This window comes from Xenia sp. Carnegie-2017, unplaced genomic scaffold (genome assembly GCF_021976095.1).
Source record: "Xenia sp. Carnegie-2017 unplaced genomic scaffold, XeniaSp_v1 HiC_scaffold_25, whole genome shotgun sequence".
NCBI classification, from domain to species: Eukaryota; Metazoa; Cnidaria; class Anthozoa; order Malacalcyonacea; family Xeniidae; genus Xenia; species Xenia sp. Carnegie-2017.
The window spans coordinates 206,140-230,964 of record NW_025813488.1 but is presented as its reverse complement, the minus strand read 5'-3'; the positions used below and the strand labels follow the sequence as shown (position 1 = coordinate 230,964).

General features: G+C 36.5%; 1 protein-coding gene, 1 long non-coding RNA gene and 2 pseudogenes across 2 annotated transcripts; 1 reads left to right on the top strand and 3 right to left on the bottom strand.

The window, feature by feature from the left end:
* Positions 1 to 1,882: 1,882 nt before the first annotated feature.
* On the bottom strand, positions 1,883 to 4,751 carry LOC124453384 (annotated as a pseudogene).
* A 29-nt stretch (positions 4,752 to 4,780) lies between these two features.
* On the top strand, positions 4,781 to 5,569 carry LOC124453383 (annotated as a pseudogene).
* Positions 5,570 to 12,914: 7,345 nt separating this feature from the next.
* LOC124453586 lies at positions 12,915 to 13,659 on the bottom strand. Its single transcript, XR_006951150.1, has 2 exons — positions 13,410 to 13,659; positions 12,915 to 13,312 (listed from the first exon to the last, which is right to left on the bottom strand). It is a non-coding gene; the product is annotated as an uncharacterized LOC124453586 (long non-coding RNA).
* A 1,183-nt stretch (positions 13,660 to 14,842) lies between these two features.
* LOC124453579 (retinol dehydrogenase 8-like) lies at positions 14,843 to 24,736 on the bottom strand. The gene is made up of 3 exons (XM_047004370.1): positions 24,377 to 24,736; positions 15,925 to 16,198; positions 14,843 to 15,262 (listed from the first exon to the last, which is right to left on the bottom strand). The coding sequence occupies exons 1-3, from the start codon at positions 24,639 to 24,641 to the stop codon at positions 14,947 to 14,949; spliced, it is 855 nt and encodes a 284-aa protein (XP_046860326.1). The 5' UTR covers positions 24,642 to 24,736; the 3' UTR covers positions 14,843 to 14,946.
* Positions 24,737 to 24,825: the final 89 nt, after the last annotated feature.

Here is a 24,825-nt window from a genome sequence, read left to right as displayed (position 1 = left end):
TTAATCTCTACTACCTCACCTCCACTCTTGCTTGCAATGCTCACCTGGAACACTTCGCAGCTTTCTCGTTTACTCTTGCTTTGGCCAAAGGTATTTAATTGAAGTGTCTCCTTACCAATTGAATTTAACCTTAACCGACCTTGAAGTGACCTTCGAATGTAAGACCTTTGGCTTCCAGTGTCAAAGAGAATTCGTGCTGGAACCGATTTTGATCCATTTGATACGAGAGCTCTGGCCGTCTGCAAAAGAACACTTCCCTTGACAGTTCGTGTGACAGCTGTTGTGGTTGGAGAGTTTACACCTTCTGATACTTTCTGTGGATTGGTGTTATTAATTGCATTCTCACTTTGGACACCCTTACTGTTGGTAGCAGGATTGCTGCAAATAGATTGGTGATGCCTTCCGGAACAATGTCAACATTTTCTTGTGACGATACACTTGCTTGCTTGGTGTCCCTTTTTCAAACAAATAAAGCAACGGTTGGAGTCCCTTAGAATTTTAACTCGGGCTTCCCTTCCCTTTACCTCTTCACAAGATGCTGAATAATGTGATCCTTGACAGTATACACATTTAACCTTGAAGCTACAGGCACCGTCTTTATCATTTTTTGTCACTATAAATGTTCCAGATGTCGATGGCTTGTTGGGCTTATCTTTGTTCTGGGGTTTTTCAATCGAGCGCGATGACTCGCTCATTTCACGTGCCTCAACTTCAAACTGTATGGTTTTGAGCAACTCTTCAATTTGCCAAACATCACCAGTAGCTTTCCGTGCGACCTACATTCTTATTTCACTCGGTAGTTTGGACATAATAATTGGTATTAGCAGACTACCGTACTGGTTTGCAGATACCCCAAGCGAATCAAGTCCTCGCACTTGAACACTTATTTGATCGAAAACATATCTCAATTGCCCAGTACGATTTTCAGAACATGCAGATATTTGTAGGATTTGATCCATATGTGCGGCAATGACCTGTTGGGTTCGACCAAATCTATCTTGCAGAATCGCAATTGCTGCGTCATAATTTGCGAATGTTTAGGTAAGTCCCTTTATCGAACTAGCTGCACTACCTTCAAGTAATGAGAATAGGTAATTGAATTTGTTTACCTTAGACATACTCTCGTTGCTGTGAATCGTAGCATTGTATAAGTCCCAAAAGGCGTTCCATTCTGTGATCCTTCCACTGAATTGAAGTTTGGGAAGCTTTGGCATCATTATAGCTGGTGTTGTTCTGATAGGGGCATTCAAAATCGTAGAATTCGTATTAATCACTTCATTCGTAATCGTATCAATAGCATTCGTGTTCGTATGGACCGTATTCGTGTTCGTATTAACTGCATTCGTGTTCGCATTAACCGCAATCGTGTTCGTATTAACCGCATTCGTATTCGTGTTATTCTCATCGTTGCTTATCGTTGTGTTACTCGTGCTTGCAGTTTCTACCACTAAAGGAATCTGTTCGACTTGTGGTGTAGGACTTTGCCTTTTTTTATAGTTTCTTGACAAATCTCCGATTTTCTTGCTGCTTCGATTTTACGTCTGGTGTTTAGAATTCTATCCGAGACGGCGGCTGCTCCTTCAATTTCGTGTTCAATATCCGTTACATCGCATATCCCAATGATTTCATCGTTTATTTCGTCTAAGATCTTCATCTTGCTCTCGAGTTGTTCAGCGATGACATTACATCGTTCGATGTCTACTTCAGTGGCATCCAGAAGCTCGAGTGCTTCTTTTACAAGCCTTGTACACACGCCACGATAACCGCATCTTTTGGCGCGAAGTCGTTCAATATTATCCTTAGACATTTCTTTGGTTTTCGAATGAAGCTGTTCTAGAAAACCGTCGTATACCTACTTACCGGCCCCACGTTGGGTGCCATTTCATGATCTTACAAGGTCAGGATCTGCAATATCAACAACTGACACTTAAGTGACAGCATCTTCTAGCTTTCCACTTGCAATATATAAGTAAAATGCAGGGCGAGATAGGGAAACCCAGGACCATTTTGAACCATACTGTGGCTAATCATTCTTCCAATTGTTTAAAAATGCCAGTTAATATACACTCACTACTATAAACTGGTGTTAGTCGATAAGAAGGACCAGTAAATGGCCTTAACCCACGAAAACCATTTCTTGCAAGCATCTCAAAAATAGTGGAGAATGTTTGCCTCAATAAACCTCCAGGGTCAATGGGTGGTTGACAGTTTAACTGGACTTTTATTGGAATCTTTGGATTAAAACTGCTGCTCTTATATTGCTGGAAAAAGTCAACAGCTACATCTTCTTCATAAACTTTTAACTTTTCTGCACGGCCTTCACTTTCCATTCCTTTCCTAAGATGAGTGAGCACTTCTGCAACTGACTCATCAGCATTGCTCTCCAAGGTCCTATTGCTTTTCCTGTCAGTAAGAGCTTGTGCTGTAAGATATGCATCATCATACCTCACAAACATTTCTCCTATTGTATCGGGATCTTCCTCCGAAAGAATTGCTGTAAGGTTGCATAGCATCTCATCAAAGACTGCACGTCCAGCTGAGGTTGAAGCTTCTTCTCTTCAATATTAATGACAACTGGCTGTGACATGTTACACACCTGGGATATATTAGATACCTGTAGTGGGTTAGGTGTTTCAGAAAGATTAGGTGCCTGGAGTGAGCTTAATGCCCGTCAAGATTGAGATGATTGAGAAAAACTAGGTGGCTGGAATGTTTTGGATTGCCTAGATAAATTAGGTTGCTGAATTTGAATAGGTGCTTGAGATAAGTTAGGTTGCTGCCGTGGGTTGGGTGAGGAAACTTTATATATTCTATCATTTAAAACATGATCTGAGACATAACAACCACCTTTATTGTCAGCAACTTTATCAGAGCTTTCCCCTTGTTTATCATCAAAAAGAATTTCTTTTTCAACATTTAAACGTACATAAAGTTTGCCCTGTCCACACAAGTGCTTCACATGTTTAAAATCCCATTGATGGTCAGCCTTGACGATGGGTGTTGAAATTGTGTTTTTTTCACGCCTCACAAAGTCAAAATATTTCGTAGTAATGAGAGGAAGCTTTACATCAAAAAACAGAACAGTCACATACAATTTACCAAAGATGTCGAAGAAAACTCTTCCTTTTCTCGACTGTTTGGTAAAACATGACAATAAAAATTTACGAACAACAGTTTATCGCAAGCCAACACATATTGAACGACTACTAGACCAATCATCTTACAACCCTACATCACACAAAGCCACCACAATCAGAACATTAACAAGACGTGCACAAATCATATGTGATTCACCGGACGCTCTACACAACGAAAACAACTATCTCAAACGTGTTTTTGACAAAAACAACTATAACTCTGACTTTATCAAACGCAACACTTACAAACCCAACGAACCCAATGAGACGAACAACTCAGTGAAAACAGCAACGATACCTTACATCAAAGGTACGTCTGAGACTATCTCGCGTATCTTACGACCATACAACATACGTGTCGCACATAAACCAATCACAACGTTACGAAAAGTGCTAACGAACATAAAGGACAAAGAACAACCCAACGAGCGACAAGGTGCAGTTTACAAAATAAACTGCTCCAACTGCCACGCCTCCTATATCGGGGAAACTGGCAGGAACTTAAATATAAGACTTACTGAACACAAACGAGCTACTAAGAAACAAGACAAAACTAATCACATTGCCGTACATCACCGAATCACAAAGCACAACATTGACTGGGACTCGGCAAAATGCATTACTTATAGTACTGACTATAGACAACGGCTCACATTAGAAAGTTGGTATACCAACTTGGAGCAAACCCCCCTGAACAGATCACAGCAATTATCGGCACCTTACAAACGACTTATTCACAATACAAACAAATGATCAACATAGAACATTACTCTTCACACTAACTCACAATGACAATACACAATTGACACCCACACATTACAACTAAAAACATCACACCTAAATCACACATCACAACTAAAAATAAAAATATTTCACTTCACACTAATTCACAATGACAATAGAGTCCTTAAGTGTGACGTCACGTTACGGCGCTAAAAAATGCAGTTCTAAACAAAAGAGCTTATGCGAGCGCTTCGACACGCTTCCTTTGTTTTGAATGTCTAAAGCTTTAATTATCCAGTGTAATCCCACAAAAGACAGTAAAAAAAAACAGGAAAGGTTAAAGGGTCATCCAAGGGATCAACTTTTGTTTAAGAAGTGTAAAGGACGCGGGTCAAACGGGCAAAATGGCTTACTGTTTTGCTCCTACATGTGGCCATTCGTCGGAGGGCAACACTTGCAAGTTCTTTCCTTTTCCAAGCGCTACAAAGCAGAACGACGAGTACAAGAGATGGATTCGACTCATAAGCATGAACTGATATTCAAAAAGAATTCCTTAATCGGGAAAATTTGATGAATTACGTGATTTTAAGTGAGATTTACGGACTCTATTCAAGTGAAGAGTTGACATTAGGACATGAGGGAGAATCATCGAATACTGAATTATAAAAGCTTCAGCTAGTTGTCCTTTTAACGGTCGCTTTGTATTTCCGTATCCAAAACCTTAAATCTGAGTGCTTCATTGTGTTTTGGAAGGTATAATCCATCAATTTTGAGGATCAAATTTTTTTCACTTTAATGAAAGTACGACAGAACTACACACAGCTTCACCTAGCCCAATAGTTTCATTGTAGTGTGGCCACAATTTCTAACATTGTTATAACATTCACTCATGTTTTGCATGAAATTTTGTTGACGATCTAATGACGTCGATTCCATTCCGGGGAAAAAACAAGATCTCTGCACCCTCCTCTTTCAGGCAATTTGAATCCTGTTGGATTGTTATAGACTGCACAGATATTGAGGTTGCTGCACCTTGAATGATGAGTCAGCAAAATGCGACCTATTCATCATACAGAGGAATGAATTCCTTTAAGGTAATAGTTGGTGTTGCACCAAATGGAGTCATTACTTATGTCAGTCGGCTGTATCCATGTTCTATTTCAGACAAGGTCATTGTGCAACAGTCTAGACTCCTTAATCACTTGACAGCTGGAGATATGATTCTGGCGGACAAGGGTTTCCTTATCTAGGATGTTCTACCACATGGTGTCTGTGTCAATATCCCACCTTTTCTGAATAATGGAACTTTCACAGAGAGTGAGGTCAAGAAAGCAAAAGCCATAGCTAAACATGGATTCATGTCGAAAGAGCCAATGCTAGGCTGAAAGACTTCAAAATTTTAGGCTTCATTCCTTTGTGTATTTGTGCTGCTATGCTGACATTTTGTTTCAGTTATGGGCGGCACTTGAAAATTTGCAATTTCCTCTCATCAAAGAGTGATGTGAAGATATGGTTTTTGAGTAGTTTTATGCTTGAAGACTACTGGATTCTCAGTTTAGCAGTCCGATAGATACGTGAGTCGGAATCATATAGATTATAAGTAAATAATTTTTATTCGATCTAGTAAATAATGATATAGTATGAATAACAAATGTGCTCTGTAACAGTATACCAAACGTAAATACATAAACTCACTTCTTTGCCGGGTCCTCACGATCTACATTGATTTTACTTCAGGTTAGCAGATATAATCAAAGCAATACAATTATTAAGCTTTCGCTCAGGTTAGCATGTGGTAACTGTAAGCTGCACTTATATATTAAAATCCTTTGAGTCCCAATGAATATTACGCATCAAATTACGCGTCAATTAAATCATGCAGAAATTAACCTCTAGTGCTAAATAATTATAATCCGTGCAGTTTGTCAACAATCCAACTACATTGGACAGTTTTTAATAATTATTGTTGTTCAAATAGAAATAAAATAATTTGTAGACTGAGGCTTACTTAGAAGAAAATACAACTAGAGGGGTGGGGGTGGGGGGGGGGCATTCTAATATAACAGTAAAGGGATGATTTTACCTCCTAGGGATTACAATATTTATCATCTGGTACAGCCTGGGTGTACATAGGGTGTCAAATTAGATCACTGCGAGAATTAATTTATCATGTTTAGGAGAACAGAAGTTAAAAAAAGTTTTGACATATGTTTTAAAATGAATGTCTTTTTGGGGATAAAAATAAAAGCAAGTACTGCCCACAGTTACCCTTGAGGGGTCTTTCTGAACATTTCCCATGAGCATCCCATCACTTTTATATGGGAATTTCCCTTCCCCCCGGGAAAACAACATTAAATGATGAACCATTTTTCAATGTCTTTTAAATAATACCATGTTATCCTTGTGTTTATTAATAAAAATGCAAATATATGTATAGCCTGTTACCACAACTCCCTCACACCGAACTAGTAGTGGTAGGTCAATTTGAGGACTGAAAACCGACGAGTATCATTATTTTTTAAAACAAATTGTTCATTAAGAAGCCTTTTGTTATTTCACTACTAGAGAAAGTCACGCCCTCGTGTTCATTTGGGCAACAAAAACAGTCTAAAACTTAATCTTGATATTTGGCATTCACCGTCACTTTATAAACCTTTTGTTTCATGCTTGCCTGTACTTCTCCTCGTAAAACACTCTGCTGGTAAGTAAATGCTTCAATGTGATCTGACTTAAAGTGGTTTTCCCCCTTTTTTATAGATTTCTTTTTTTCTAAGAAGAAAGAAAAAAGCGAAGCGATGGATAATGTCGCCATTTTGAATCGAATGGCGCTTGTTTGGAACCAATGAACTCCATAACAACTGGAAGGCTAACTTGGACGCCATCTTTGAAGCCTGCATGATCGCCGCCATTGAGGATACGGAGGCGAAATAATCGCTTCGAAATTGCCGGTTTTTTTGCAAAAAACAGTGGTCTTCGAGCCAGCTTAATGTCTAAAAACCTTAAACAATGTTTGGACTTTAATATAAAACAAGTTTGAACGACATTTGTGCATGTTTAAGCTTATTTTTAGAAGGATGAAAGGCGAACTTTGTTTTGGCACGTGAAAACATGCCTTATAACTTGAATACGAAACTGACACCCCTCATTTTTTTCATTAGAAGGATGTAAAACACACTTGTCTATCCTTATAATATTGTTTGAATCTTTGAAAATGAAGCTGTCAGGGCAAAAAACGCTGTTTTTCGGTAATTTTGTGTTTCCGAGCAAAATTAGCTCGCCCCAGTCCTTTTTGAAAGTTCAGAGCGTATACAAAAAGAAAAACACTTTGCAAAATATTTCAAAAAGTTAGCAAAAAAATATTTTGAGTTCGTTTTAAAAAAACTGTTATGCCATGTTATTGTGTTATTATTAATTGCACCATTAAAGAGTCAAAAGGGTCAATACCCCCTTAAAAAAAAGACAAAAACACAATTTACACTCCATATTCATAACTTTTGAAACACTTAAGTAAAAATTGTACTGTAATACAAGTATGAAAAAGATTATTAGTCTAATATTATAGAATCATCATATATTTTCCAAATATATGACCAAACATTTTAAACACACATCCTAAAATTTAATATATTACATATACATTTATCATTATCTGTATTACAAGAAAAAACTAATTTTATATTCAATATGATATACTATAAAATTTTGATACATGATATAGCTTTGCTTGCTTTATAATCATTTTAAAACCCTGGTTCAAACCACTGAGGATGAGGGTTGCTTTTTAGCATTTATTTAGAGCAGGTTATATTAGCAATATTTGTCGTGTTGTACACTTGGCTATTTATTTATAAGCATGAACTTGCTGATAAAATGCTCAATACACAAATAAAGATGCATGTCACATCTTCCACCAGTTCTTAAGAAGTGGGAGAAGTAAATGAAAAGAACCAACAATCACCCACAATTCAAAATTTCAAATCATCACTTTCACACATTATAAAAAGAGCATGTGAAATTCTTACAAAGCAAGTCTAACTTTGAAAGCAATAAAATTGTTATGAAACATGTTATATTAAGTGTATTGTGTGTATTTTGCACAGCATTCAAAGATACAGACTACCTGTTATCAGTTTTGTCTTAAATTTTTGGTCTTTCGACGACAAATGAGAAATTCATATTTCGAAGCAAGTTCTCCCTTTTATGTTTTATATAATACAGCGTTTTATATAATACAGCGTATACAAAACATGTCTTGGAACGTCCACAAAGCATCTTAACACATTAATAACCAAATTTTGCTAACGGTTTTGAAAAAAATAAAACATTTAGGCTCAGGGGCGGATTGAAACTACGTCACATTCAGCACGTGACGTAGTTAAATTCTGCACAACAGCGGAAAGAATTAATCAAATTTTAAATGCCCTTAGTGGAAAATAAAAACAATTTGCAGGGGGTAGAACATTGAGTTCTATAATAACTGGAGGGGAAACGTCAACAAAATTACTATAAATTATCAGCGCGCGGCCGCGTGGTCAAAAACATGGCGGATTTTGGTTGTCAAAGTCAGCGGAAAGACGCGGGCTCATAAAATAAAATTTTTTTCGCCCACCCGGATTTGACAACCACAGTTGCGATTATATAAAATATCAATGCCAAGCACAAAAACTTTTAGAAATTTTATTTTTAAAACATGCTGCAAACTTGTTTGGTATACGGATGCTGAAGTAATGCCAGAAAAGGAAACATTTCATGACACCGGTAAGCAACGTAAGATTGTTTACCATTTAAAGTGTTCAGTATTTTGTTTTAAGTCAATACTTGAAGTGTGATGGTATATATTTTGTGAATGTTTTTCCTCCTAGGTTAAAATTTAAGTTATGTATGTCCAGTCTTATTTGTTCTTTACTTAGTCGCTTGCTAGACGAGGCAAAGCAACCAGTTCTTATCGAGATATGCCTATCTTAAAACTCCTTGTTTCAACTGAGTTGAAATGGAGGATTTTTTCATGATATTTTTCTGAAAATATTAAGCAAATATTAAGGACAGAGCTGTATTGAAATCAAATGCAGTGCAGGATTAATTAATGAGCTCTTTGGTACATGTCGTACAATAAAAAATACCTGTATTAAACAGCTAGCCTGGACAATTTGACAGATTATGGATAATCATGATGATGGTGTGTAAAGGTTTGCTTTATGCTAAAAGTTTTATAAATGCCATCTGGTGTTTCTGTAAATGAATTGTTTGTTACACAGTGTAGTAAACAGGTTAGTACGTCAAAATCAAGATAAAAACTGCTTTGTTCAATGATGTGCCAAATTTTGCTCCTACCTTGAAATATTTGCTCAAGAAAAGCTTATCATGACATGCATGAAACATTAAATACAGTACTGCATCATCTGACAAAGTCCATATGTTTTTCAATTCCAGGTGATTAAAAATTCACATAAGATGCATTGGTTGCAATGAAGTTGAATGTGGAAGAAGCAAAAATTGATGGCAAAGAACTTTTTATGTCTTTTGAACAATTACGATATCATTTAAAAGAATAAGAGTAGCAATCTAGTAAAAGAAGCGACATCTGTCTTCAACATGAGACTTTTCCAATTATGTATAGTTACTTTGTACAAAATACTATTTTAGATAAACTTGATTTTTAAGTCATTCACTGATATTTTTACCAAAAGACAAAAAGAAAAATTCAAAGACATAATGTGAAATTCAAAAATTTGTCAAGTTGTTTGAACCTAGAAAAAATTAGTATAGGTAACTGTAATTTGTAAGGACACAAAAGAAAAGTAGTGCAAGAAGGTTAGCATTTTTGAGAATTAATAAGTTCTTGACATACATTACGCAAAGCCACAATATTATAAATAATGTCTGTATAATAACAATTATACAACATGCTAAATATCTTCACCTACATTATAATTATTTAAACAGGTTTGCCTTCATGCAGCAATAAGAAAAGTGTTATGTCAGAGAAACCAATGCACTTTGATTTAAGAAATAGTATTTTCAATGGGAAATTAATGTAGTTCTGTTCAGTAGTAGATCCATGGTTGTCAATAACAATCCAGTTTCTAATATCTTGGCTCAAAACAGAACCAGCAACATGATTATAGAATTTCTGAATTTCGTTCTTTTGCTCTCCTAGTTCAAGATATTTTCCTCATAAGTTCTCAGTAGATTTATCAGAATATCATAATACTTTATAAGACACCCAGAATCAATCCTACCAAAAAAAACTCAAAAAAATTACATACCTACTTATAATATATTTCCAGTCGACTTAAGTCGTAGGGTAAGCTAACTTTTCTAACTCCTTTTGGACATTTTAACTAAGATTTTCCATCTATTCAAGAAAGACAGTTGCACCAAGCTGTTCACAAACAGTCAAAAACACAAGTATTGCGCATGGGATTATGCATTAAAGCTTAACAACACATTGACAGTGTAAAGATTGCCGTTTGATATTTATTTCTAATATAGCTAAAGCATTACTTGAAAACATATACGCTATTTTACAGTAGATTTACTTCATTTAAATGTGTGTGTCTATTTCACAAAAACCTGAAGCATTATTTTCAATATTTTATGCTTACGGTATCGTGGTTGTTTTCGCTGGTTGTCATTACTATGAGCAGTAATAGAGATCTGTTTCGGGAGGGAGCGAATGTTAAAAATTTTTCTCAAAGTGGAAGTTTTGACAACCAAAATCCGCCATTACCGCCATGTTTTTGACCACGAGGCCCAGGCCCCTTTTCCCCTCCAGTTATTATAGAGCTCAATGGGGTAGAACGAAGCTCGTTTGATCGAAAGGACCAAGAGTAATTTTCTATGCGTCATTTGCCGGTTCGAATCTCGTCTCGGTATGGTGTAGTTTGTATCGTTGTGTGGATAATGATCATGAATTCTTTATCCTAAAATCAATTAAATTTTTTGTGTCCTCACAACGAAAGCATTAGAAAAATAAACTATTGTCAGGGTTAGGGATAGTATTATGAGAAATTTGTGCAACAACGTGCATTCACTGAGCAATGTTATTGTTTCCAACACCTGGATTAAGCATGGGATTAAGGGATCAAGTGGCTAAAAAGACTTATAATTCACTTGCGGGAGAAATACCCATAGCTAACCCGCACAGAGTTAGCACGCCTAAAATTGTGCTGAATTTGGAGACTAAAATCTGTCTCTTGGTTGGTTTATTGCCGTTGTGTTGAATAACGAACCGCCGTTTTTGCTGAAATGTTTAAGCGGTGTTGTGCAAAATTCAGCACAGATTTGAGATTGTTGATAGCCGAGGTTTTATCTTGAGCTTCAAAACCAACAATATTAATGAGAAGAATGGCATCTTTCACTGATCGAGTCGAAGATGCTTTTACGAGGAAAGATGACACTTTTATGGCTCAACCTACGGAGAGTAATGGTTTGAACCCGGGAGTATTGTTACATGTTTGTAAATGTCGATCGTCCAGGTTGGTATAGTCCTGAGAAGGACTGTTTTTGTTGTTGTTGACTGACGTTTCGACAACCTTTAGGGGTAGTCATCTTCAGAGTCAAATGAGGAGTAAACGTCAGGTTAGCCGTATTTGTTATCTGGTTCTTACGTCATTGTATTGTATGTATAGAGTGCGGTGACGTCCGTTTCCATGGTGATAAAAATCTCAGTTCCAAACAAGCGGCATTCGATTCAAAATGGCGACATTATCCATCGCAATATGTATAATATATATTCGCAATATGTATAATATGCATAATATGTATATGTATTCGAAATATCTATAGAGTGCGGTGATGTCTGTTTCCATGGTGATAAAAATCTCAGTTCCAAACAATGAACTCTACAACAAATGGAAGGCTAACTCATTATAAACAAACCTAGACTTGTTTGAAGCCACTTAGAAGCTGATTTGCCGCTTCGCGTGTATCTCGCGTGGACTGTTTTATTTGCGTGACGGATTGTTTTGCAAAACTGCTAATATGTTTCTATATGATGATCGTCCAGGTTAATAAAGTCCTGAGAAGGACTGTTTTTGTTGTTGTTAACTGACGTTTCGACAACCTTAGCGGTAGTCATCTTCAGAGTCAAAAAAAAATCAACAACAACAAAAACAGTCCTTCTCAGGACTTTATTAACCTGGACAATCATCATATACAAACATATAACGATACTCCCAGGTTCAAACCATTTACTTTAAAAACTGCTAACTTGGAAATAAAATGCCAGCCTAAACAGGCGCGGATCCAGGCCGTGGCGAAAGCAGTGAACTCCATATATATATAATATATATCTGGAATGATAACGACAATACATTTTATGGATATAAAATTGAAGCCTAAGTCCTAGTCTCTTGCGCGGTTTGTAGATCAGTTCCAGTCCTTCAAAGTCAAATATTCACGGGGTTTGTACGTCAGTTTCATTCCCCTGATTGCCAAACTTTCACGGCCAATATAAATTTGAATACAAATTACAAAAGAATAAACATATAAGCAACATCACGACAAACAACACACGAGGCCAACTCTTCGCTAAAGGATTTTTTTACAGCTGAAACTTTACTACAGTGAGTTCGTTGTAACTTACAACTTGTAACGAGGAAAAGCCAACTGAAAATTACACTGTATGCTAAAAAGACAATACAATAAGAAAATATGACGAGAAAATATTCAAGCAAAAATTTTCTCACATCGGAAGGTAAAATTTCAAACGGTGTCAGACAGTCTTTGTCTTTTTTTGTCATTTCAGTGGGTATAAAGATATGTCTTTCCGAAGAAAAAAGAAACTTGAATATCCAGTTTCATAAAAAATATTGAGTCTTTAACTCGCATTTCTACTTTTTACAGAGCGATTGTCATTTTCATCGATTTTGATAGTGCTTGAAATACTAAATGGTTGTCATCTCGTTATCAATAATTGAATATCCTTAAAGACTTTGATATGTTTTAAAGGAAAACCGCAGCTTAAGAGCAGATGGATTGTGTATGACAAAAATATATAGTAGCTATATTAAAGATGTTTTCATTCTATATGTAAATTTTGTCGAATAAAAATTCATACCAACAAATCCTTTTAGTTTATTTGAAAAACGTAATAATACTTTTGCACTGAGGATGATGTAGAATTGAAATAAGTATAATTCAAAAGACTTTCTTTGTGAAGATAAAACTGACTAGTAAAATGAAATCAACTGAGGTCAAACTAAAGATCTAGGATTCGAAAAAATGCAAATTGTTTATAAACACTCGAGAAACACGAGTGATGAAGAATGATGACGACAAATATATTTTTTGGCTTCAATTTTTGGCTTCGGTCATCATTACAGTTATTTAAATTTTGGGTTCACTGGGCGAACGTGGCTCGAGCCCATGACTGTAGATGACTACAGATGACTGTAGATGACTGTAGATACTGTAGATGACAGTAGATGACTGTAGATGACAGTAGATGACTGTAGATGACTGTAGATGACAGTAGATGAAGATGACTGTAGATGACTGTAGATGACTGTAGATGACTGTAGATGACTGTAGATGACTGTAGATGACATGTAGATGACTGTAGATGACTGTAGATGACTGTAGATGACAGTAGATGACACTAGTAGATGACACTAGTAGATGACAGTAGATGACAGTAGATGAATGTAGATGACTGTACATGACTGTAGATGACTGTAGATAACTGTAGATGACAGTAGATGACTAGTAGATGACTGTAGATGACTGTAGATGAATGTAGATGACTGTACATGACTGTAGACTGTAGATAACTGTAGATGACAGTAGTTGACTGTAGATGACTGTAGATGACTGTAGATGAACTGTAGACTGTAGATGAGTAGATGACAGTATGTGTAGATGACAGTAGATGAATGTAGATGACTGTACATGACTGTAGATGACTGTAGATAACTGTAGATGACAGTAGTTGACTGTAGATGACAGTAGATGACTGTAGATGACAGACGATGACTGTTGATGACAGTAGATGAATGTAGATGACTGTACATGACTGTAGATGACAGTAGATGACAGTAGATAAATGTAGATGACTGTAGATGACAGTAGATGACAGTAGATGACAGTAGATGACTGTAGATGACAGTAGATGAATGTAGATGACAGTAGACGAATGTAGAGGACTGTAGATAACTGTAGATGACTGTAGATAGTAGTAGATGAATGTAGATGACAGTAGATGAATGTAGACGACTGTAAATGACTGTAGATGACTGTAGATGACTATAGTTGACAGTAGATGACAGTAGTTGACAGTAGATGACTGTAGATGACAGTAGATGAATGTAGATGACAGTAGATGAATGTTGATGACTGTAGATGACAGTAGATGACTGTAGATGATAGTAGATGAATGTAGATGACAGTAGATGATTGTAGACGGCTGTAAATGACTGTAGATGACTTTAGATGACTATAGATAACTATAGATCACTATGTATGACGGTAGATTACGTGGTATGACAGTATATGACAGGGTATGGCAGTTGATTACGTGGTATGACTGTTGATTACAGAGTATGACTGTTGATAACGGGGTATATCAGTAGATGACGTCTCATAAAGAGATTCCATAGGGTTTCCTGTGTATATTGGTGTATGTAGAACATGGAATTAGTATCAAGATTATCGCTTCGAGAGAAAAAATTCGCAATTTGAAATCCGGCTTAATGTTAGCTTTTCCTGAATTGACATACAGTTGAGGAGTTGATGGTCTAAATTTGGTTTTTTAAATGTTGGATAATTGATAGAGATAGGATTCGGCTTTTATACTTTCATGTAAACTTAATTTGTTTTCAGTTTTGCTTTTTGGCATCTTTTGAAACAACGGCCTTTGCCTCACATTGACACGCTAGTTAACCATCTAAGGATTGAGTTCTAAATCTTTGAGTAAATTGCCACATAGTACGATAGTAGTGCTCCACAAAACATACCTATTCCGAAAGATTTACCAATTTAAATTCCGAGCGTACAAACGTACAGTTTCATTAATTGAGTTTTCAAATAATCACACCATTTCTTAATCACTCTCTCATAGAGTTCTAGATCGTAGAAAAAGTTGAAATTACTTAAGGTATTGTGGAAAGGATGTAAGGAAAGAGTTTCCAGTAATATCAACATATTTTTTCGCAGTCATTGCATCCAATGCAGGACTTGTGGTGTAATAAACGTTAGGAATCTCGGTTTCAACAACTTTCTGAATACACTCGGCAACTTCTTCACCTTTTTGAGCCTTTGTAACAATCTTATCCATAGATGAAGTGAAGCTCTCCACTAACTTTTTTGTTTTCTCGTCTCCATCTTCAATTCCACTAAAACCAATGCTTCTCACGGTGTTGGTAAACTCTGTAGACACAGGGCCAGGCTCAACCACTGATATACTAAAGACATCATAAGATCGTACGTACGTATTTAATGCTTTCATATACAATAAAACATCATCCGAAACGACATCTAGGAAACTCAAATTTAAGTTGGAACTAATATTTGAAATATTTCAATTTAATATCAATTTCAGCTATCATTAGACAGAATCTGACGAATAAAAACCGGAAAATTGTAGCTTAAACTTTGCGCTAACTTAAATTTGAATAGAAACAACACAACACGCGCACGCTGGTTGGGCTGTGTTAGAATTAGCCTCTGGGTTCGATCAATAAAAATCAATGAAAGAGAATTTGCAATTTAATCATGAATATTGAATACATGTTAAACGAAAAACGAAAACATTTGTTTTAAATTTGTCAGTTTCACACTATTGTCATTTTATGATGGAAATCATAATGGAAAGTGAAAAAACCTTTTGTGAGAACTCTTGAGCAGATGCAAACCCTCAACCTTCCGTCTTTGGATTGCACTAATCAGCTCTCAAGTTCTCCCAGAAGGTCTCCTCGATTTGCATAAGCCAGTGTACACACAGTAAACATCTTTTATTTCTTAAATCAATGTTGGTAATGTGTTCAACTGTTTACTAAACATTAAAGTTTTGAAGATTGAATATGTATTGTCGAATGGAATGGCATTAATAACAAATAAATCTTACTTGATGTTGAATTGTTTGAGAGTAGGTGCCAAAGATTCTGTCAGACCAGAGATAGCATGCTTTGATGAACAATAGGCAGCACACAATGGCACACCAAATCTTCCGGCCCCAGAACTGACTGTAATTATTTGGCCACTTTCCTTCTTTTTCATAGATGGCAACACTGCCTTGATGCAGTGAATCACACCATAAACATTAGTTTCATAAATATTCTTGATGCTGTCCATACTTTGGCACTCTAGAGCCCCCACCATACCAACACCAGCATTGTTGACTATAGAAAAAGAGCGTATGTAGCATGGACAGATTTTCATATTTGCTAAAAATGTTAGGGGGTGAGCTGGTAAGGAAGTAACATAAGACAAATTAAGGGTCTGAATTTTAGGGGAGGTCAGGTGCAGCCATCAAGGGTAGTGAAGAAAGTTGAAACAACGCCCAGAAAAACTCAGTTGAACTGTACTACTGATTTGCTTGGCTTAAAATTTTAGGGGGTTAAAATATTTTGTAGAGGAGTGATCAATTTATTTAGGGAGGTGAAATCTGATGTTTGGGGGTGGCACACCCCCTTGCGCCCGTCAGCAAATTTGATCGTGGCATGTAGTCAGTGGCGTAGCTACAGGTCGTGCTGGTCGTGCTGAGCACAACCAACCATTTTTCAAACTAAGGCTTTTTACTTAACACATTAAAATTTCAATATTTGTTTATAATGTTGACAGCTATTAGCGAAAAAAAATCTATTTCTAATGCTTCATTTGCATTTTGAAATACTTCATATTACTTACATTATATGACTTTTTGCCCGACATCTACCCTAATCATTGCCTAAAACCACGTGGGACGGCATTCGCCCGTTTTATGTCGTGCTCTAGTCAGGCCAGCACGACCAAATTATATATTCTCAAAATGGTCGACAACGACCAAAACATGAATTATTTATAATATATAACGCTGCATTGCGTCGTACGCATGCTCAATCGACAAATGTTTTCCTTCGGTCGTGCACAAGTTTATTAGCTGGAGTATTTCAAATACTTTCAAATTATTCATCGTTTTATTGTGTTGTTGGATTTATTTTTGTGTGTGAACGTGGAAATAGTTCAAGGACAGTCAAGCGTCGCGTCCGAAGCTCAAATAGTCAGAGATATCGTTTCTGAGCTTTTACGAAGGGTTATCAGTTCATGCAACGCTATACAGTAAAAATATTTTGTTTGTATCAGGGGCGGATCAAGGGTATGTCAAATCAGTCACGCGACATATGTTTATAGTTCATAAATTATTTATCAAATTTAATGATTACAATTTATTTTATCATTAAATTTTCGTTCTGTAATCGTTTGGATTTCATCGTCAAAATTCTGTTTTATGTATGAAAACTTATACAAATACCACCTCAGTAAACAGATCAGTAGATAAAAACATATCTAGAATTGTATTAACTGGCTGAGTGATAAGCGGGATGGCTCGACTGGTTCCACTGATAACGGAGTTCAAGAACGCTTATTCAAGCCATTCCATTGGTCAATAGCCATATCAGTGGACGATCTGGAATAATCTTGACCGATAAGCGGGGTGGCCGGACCTATAAGGGAGTCCAATTGCTATCGTGTAATTGGTTCGTTTAAATTTTTGTCTTACTGTGATTGGTTTGACCGATTTTGACTGATAGCCAACTGAACTAACATAGTCAAACTCACTGTCTGAATTGAATGTTTGATCGTTTCATAGTAATTTTCTTAAGCATGATAGAAACTAAACTACAATCAGATGGAATTTATCGAAATATTTTACAAATTCATATATTAACATGAATGCTGCTGTCCAATTTGTGAATTTTTTCAAGAGGGTGAAAAATTTATGGATAAATTGTAAATGCTTGGCAAAGACGATCTCGCGAGCGACATTTCAGTCATTGATGTTCAAAAGAAAGCCAACATTGTTTTGAGTTTTATCAGCAGAAATTTACATCCAAAATCGTAAGTAAAGGACAACTGAAGTGTATGCATGAATGTCAAAGTCAATTTATGCGAGTGTGTGCTGCGATTTATGTCAATATGGCGTATGGTAAGCAGATTAATGCTTCTAAAATTGTTGTTGCCGAAGGACTTTTAGCCAGGGTTGTCAGGTTCCTGCGCATGCTCGAGGCTAAACACGGTAGAAAATGAGGCCAAATTTCTAGAACAACCAGCAACGCAGGATTTGTGCCCTCCCCCCCTGTAAGCTTGGCAAAAATCATCAAACAAGAGTTTGGTCAATCAGGAATCATGAATGTGGCTCGTAATAGGAAGTAAATTAAATAATAATGACATGCAGGTATAAAGTTATGACTGACAATAACTTCGCCTGGTTGTCTTGAAGTCCACGCAGCAATTTTCTCCAAACTGAAGCTTTGAGCGAATGCGAATTATGGCTTTCATCAACACTTGTTTCATTCTGTTGCGCTGTTTAGTCTTGATTGATGCTAACAGGGAAAATGTCCTCTCCACCACAGCATTGCTTACGGGAGCAGTGAGACAGTTCAAAGCATACGTTGCTAACTGTTCAAATGGCTTGTCTCCGAGTGAAGTTTGAAAGTCGACGATGCATGAACAAAATGCAGCCGCTGTATCTGGAATAGTTCCATCAAAGGTTGAATCTTCTTTCCAGTCACGGTGAACGATCTTCCGGTACTGCTCTTCGATCTCGTTGAGTTTCTCATATCGTAGATGTGGAAGTGGCAGCTGACATAAAGGAGCTCTGGTTGCTTCATCTAATACTTTTCTTGGATGAAGGACGCTTAATCCTTTGAATATGTTTTTTTGTGGCAGGTAGACGCATTTCAACTTGATTTAAAGCTTCGATAAGAAAATCTAAGCATCGTTTTTTCAAATGAAGAATTTTAGCTTGAGCAACAACCTTTGTTGCTTCCATACTTTGTTGCTTAACATAAGAACTTCCCACCAAAATCTACTCTTTCAATGGCGAGTTGCTTGCCTTGTATGTCGAAAACTCTTCCACGCAGAGACTTATGATGTGTATCCAATTCAGAGAACATCTCTTCGAGATCGAAATCGATAGCTTGGAAGAATGCATTTACTCGTTCGAAATCAGTGACTAGAGGCGACACGAAATGAAAGTATAGATAGACAATTGAATCATTGAGCATGTCCAAAAGGGTACGTGCTTTGTAACGGGCATTCTGTGTACTTGCTGGTTTCGATACAGCAAAATAAGCTTGGAGCTCGTTCCAATTAGCCAAAAGACGGAAGATCAACTTTCCTCTCACCAACCAAGGTGTTGCTGAATACTTCTCACATGGTGGTAATTGGTCGTCATCGGGACTCATTATTTCATAAAGTAACTTGTGTGCTTCGCGTCGTATAGTGCTTTTGGAAAATCACTTTGGAATTTCTGCTAGAAGGAATCCAAGGCGAGATGGAAGCTTTTCAAAAGCATGTTGGACGCATAACGACAACGAATGGCAGATACACGTCAATTTGATGCAATTCGGGGCAACAGCTTCAAGCCTTGTCCACAGTGAGTCATGTTTGCTGACCATAACAGAAGCACCATCACTGGCATACCCAATGCAGTCAACCAATTCAAGGTCAATTTCACGAAGGCAATTTCGGGTGGCATAAAAAGGTCATCTGCACAAGCACGAGCAACATTGACCAGGTCCACAAAGGCTGTGACGATATTCTTCTCCACACTGCTGTAATACCGAATGATGACACAGAGCTGTTTGGCTGTAGAAACATCGGTAGTCTCCTCGACGATTAAAGAGAACTTCTTTCCTTTCACATTAGCAAATTAATTCTTCTTTCAGCGCAGGACTGACTACATTGGTAAGAATTTTTGTGCATTTCGTACGATGTATCTTTTTGTTTTCGAGTCTACTTCCCGTTGCACTTCGAGCTATAATCTCCCCAAGATGATCCATGGTTAGAATAGAAGAATGACACGCCATTGTCACATCTAGCTCAATTTCTTTACGTTTTACTTCGTCGGCGATAGTTGGGTTTTGCACAACTTGAATTGGCCTTACTGACGTTGAAGCTTTCACGCGTTGCACGTGCTTATCACTCTTTTCGTGCTTTGTCAAATTTGATAGTTTGGGCTTTATTTGAGTATGGAAAGCTTACAATACCCATCTTCACTTCCATCTGATGCTTTCGAAAGCCAGATAAATTTGCTCTCCCAAGTTTTGGTATATTTTCTTCCAGATTCATATGATGCTTTCCATTTTGCTGCCATGTTCAAATTATAATGATGCTATGAGCCTATGACTGGAGCAAAGAGCCTGAGAAGTAGTGACAAAATGGAACCATTTCGTTTATCTTTTGTGAAAGAACTGTGAAACTTAGTAGTAATGACATTAAAAATCTGTGGGAAGCAAAAAGAACCCAAAAAAAAGCCAAATGGCCAAATTTATTTTTTGAGGCCAAGCAAGGAAAAAAGAAGCCAAATTTGAGTTCTTTGGCCTCCAAAAGGCCAATTTGGCAACGCTGCTTTAGCTATGATTTCTTTAATGCTTGGGGAATCGTGGCCGTTATATGGCAGCGAAATCCTACATTCCCGCAAATACATTTCAATGGACAAAAAATTTGTAGCCATAAGGCGCCATACTATTATTTATTTTATCATAAACAAATGTTTGAGGCTTTTCAGTTTATGATCTTTCATCATTCAATCATTGGACTGTTATATTACACATTGTTTAAGATTTGAGAAAACTAACATTGATTACATGAGAAGCTATTTACTATAATTTGTGATTTTGAGTCTTTTCTGATCCATGAAGCTTTTTATTTTGACAATTTGACTGGAATGGTATTAAACCTGAGTATTTCACATACATGAAATGTTGTCCCATGTCACATATTGTCCCCTTTTCTAACTGAACACCTCATGTAGAGATGTAAAGTTGTGTTAATCTACGGCTCATACCAGATTGTTTGCCATAAATTCCAAAGGGCTATTGATGTATGAAAAGCATTTTCTATAAAGTAAAAATGTCTTCCTATGTATGCAGATAAACCTTGAAATTTGGCAAAACAGCAAAGTATTTTTCATGATCACTAGGTAATTTTTGTGATGATCATTATAATTTCTAAACTAAATTATTTCAGATTTACATTTAAACGAGCTTTGATCATATGAAATGATATTTATCATAACCAGTAAGCATAACACATGAACCAATTTTAACATTCATGTAATTATATAATTAAAGACATGTTGGTTACATTCTGTTTGTAATTGATAATACAATGCTACTAGTGATTGCTATATAGCACACCTTGAAGAAGATAATAGTCAAGTGAAATGCCTAATAAACATTTATGGCATTCAGCTGTCCTTATCTGCAAATTTTCACTCTGATAATTTTGCTTAAGCTTTGGCAGAAAAAAATTTTGAGTTTTTCCTCAAAAGGTGAATTTGCTAATACTGATGTGGAGATGGGTAAAGGGTTACAATAAACTTGCATGGTTTGAAGTCTGAGCTTTTCTATATCTATGAACTGTCACTTGTAGTACCAAATTTCTAACTTAACTCATTACATAGAGGTTTGAATGGGGTCTCTAGGGGTCTATGCCTGACAACTTGGTAGAAATTTTTAAAGGCTATATCTGTTTTGAATATAGCATTATTGTAAAATAAATTTTACGTTCCTAGACATGCTAATGAGCCATATATTTGGCATTATAATGAGGCTAAATATTTGGCAAAACATTCAAGTATTGTTCACTTCATTTTTTGGAAAAACGTAACCAAAATGTGTTGTATTTATGCAAAACGATGCCCACAAAATACATTTTGTAATGCTCTGAAACGCTGAAAATGGCATTTTTAAGGCTCTGAAATTCAAAATTTCTCAGGAGAGAATGCCTCGGACCCCCCCTATATGCGGAGCGCCTCCGATGTTTTATGACTGATGTTTGAAAAATCCTAGATCCGCCCCTGCGCTGGCGAATGGTGGTTCATACATCCATTGATGGCTACTCCAGGTTGATACCATATTTAAGCTGTGCTACTAACAACAAAGCAAACACAGTTTTAGAATTATTCCAAGATGCATGTCGCTCATATGGATTACCTTCAAGAGTGAGATGTGATCATGGACTTGAAAACGTGGGTGTTGCTCGAATGATGTTGGAGTGCCGTGGAACAAACAGGGGAAGTATCATCACAGGTGCTTCAGTTCACAACCAACGAGTTGAAAGGCTTCATAGAGATGTTACTACTGGTGTTCTAAAGGCTTATATTGATCAATTTAACATGATGGAACATTCAGGTCTTCTTGATCCTGCCAATGAGGTACATCTTCTTGCACTACAGCTTGTTTTTGTCACAGTCATTAATCAGTCCTTACAAGAGTTTGTTAATCAATGGAATCACCATGGAATCAGTACTGAAGGAGGGCTATCGCCTTTGCAACTTTGGTCAGAAAGCATTGTAAGATGTGCAACACAAAGCAACTCAACTTTAGACAATGTACTATCAAGCCATGAAGTTGAATCATATGAAATAGAAGCACGTGATGAAATTGAAAATGTAGCTGGTGTGGTTGTACCTGAAACAACACTAAATTTAACTGAAGATCAGTTTGCCTATATTGCAGCTTTAGCAAGTCAAAACAACAACTTATTTGACAAAGTTCACACGTACATGCATGTTGTGAATGCCATTAACACAATGTTTTAAGAATTTTTAGAAGAGTGAACCACTTGCATAAAGAAAATGTTATTACCTTTGTAAAAAAAATTTGTATAATTTTTGTCTGAGCATGCACTTAGTAATTAATTCAACTTTAATGTTTTCATGAAAACGCACATGGTAATACTCGATTGAAAATGGTGGTGGTATAAAATATATAATTGCTTTTGAAATGAAAAGTTCCCTGCCACCCCCAGATAATCCGCCCCTGATGATCACGCATGTCAATGCAATTGAAGTATATATCAAGTCACACAGTAACTATGTGTAAGATTGCTCTGTAATATTCATGTAATAATATACGTAGATATGCCGCACTAATTTGAACAATTTGTCAAACAATGTCGACTATTACAGTAAGAATTGGCAACAAAAATTAAGTTTGCCATCTGTGTTAGGGAATACATTTGAAACATTGGAAACTCTTTCAATTTCCGAGTAAATACATTGAAATAAAAACAACTTATTAAGCAACAATCAAAATGCTTTTGCTATCTTGAATTTGTACTTTCATTAACAGATATGACGTAACAACAAGGGTAAAATGATATGATTCTTCTAAAGCAGCGAAATTGTCAAAGTATTTCTATCATCGAAATTATCCAGAAGATTACGCGCCTCCTGAGCAAGATTTGATAAAGCAGCCCGAAAGTTTCCAGTATTTTCAGCCATGTAGTGAGAGTTTATTTTGATTGAATTATTAAGTTTAAAGTCGAGATAGCACGATGTCGAATGCAAACATGTTGTCAATATGGCGGCGTCAAAATCAAAACAATACACTTCTCTAAAAACCTGGGACCTGGGCACTAATATATTTAAATTCATATGAAATCCAGAGTGGGATCGCTAAGCATTATGCAACACGATGTAAAAAGTTCGCCATACCGTATATGAAAATTGGAATACGATGTAAAAAGTTCGCCATACCGTATATGAAAATTGGAACGCTATAAATTTTGACGATGCGATACAAGAAGTTTCGAACGTATATGAAAAGTTTCGCATATATTTTTTAGATTTCTCTCGAAGTATATAAAGTTTGCCATGTATAATTTTAGTATGTTATGTTGTATTGTAAGTTTAGAATAAAGTCCAATTTGGCACCCCATATATAATGACTACCACTCGACCAGTAACTTGACCTTACATAATAACTACCACTCAACCAGTAACTTGACCTTCTCATGTTCCCTCCCATTGGAATGCACTGGTAGAATGGCGTTGCGAAAACGAATAATTTCCGTTTTAATTACTGACATCAACATTGTTAATATTTACATTGAGCCAATTCTGTTACACTCAGACGAATGGCCAAATAATGACAAGGATTTATCCTCGTTATAATAAGCAATTTCTATTTTGCATAATCCGAATGAGTACAATTAGGCTTTATATAATTACCGTTATGTTATTGTTTGACAGAGCTTTACTACAAAGCCCGAATCATACCTCCAAATGAAATCCTGTTCCGTTGGAAGAGATTTCGTTTAGAGCATAAAGGGCGAAGAGTGGCTATCGAAGTAGGTGATTACATATTCAATAAAACTAATAAGGTTAGTTCTCCAATTTCCTTACTTCAACATCCATATGTTAGGTCATGTTAGGGTTTTATCGTACAATCCTGTACACTTAACAATTTGTCATTCGCAAATGAAATGATAGCTTTCCAAAATTCGCTCCGTGTACAATAAATGCGAAACAGTAAAACGATCAAAACCGACATAATAATGCCAATCTGCAAATATATTTCACTTACCGAGGACATCAATTCTTCCACGAGCATTGAAGACCTTCTTAACTGCTGCTTTAACAGACGACTCACTTTTCACGTCCATCTCAATGATAAACAAGTTCTTGTTAAGAGTATCGCCAGCCTTCTCAACCAAGGGTCCTTTCTTTGCAAGATTGCGCATCGTAGCGTAGACTATGTATTTTTTTGCCTCGCTCTTCGCCAGTTGAACTGCAGTCGACAGACCAATTCCTGTTGAACAGCTTGTAATTACAACGACGCGCTCTCCCATATCGCTTGGTTGGTTGAGATTTACGACTACAAGAGGTCAGGTTCAAAGGCTGCTGTAAGTGTTGAAACTGCATTTAGAAGATGAGAGGCGTTATTTATAAAATATTCCCTTCATTATTATGACATATCCGGTTCCCTTAAATGACGTCAATTATGATTTGAAACGTCAGAGTACATGATTTGTG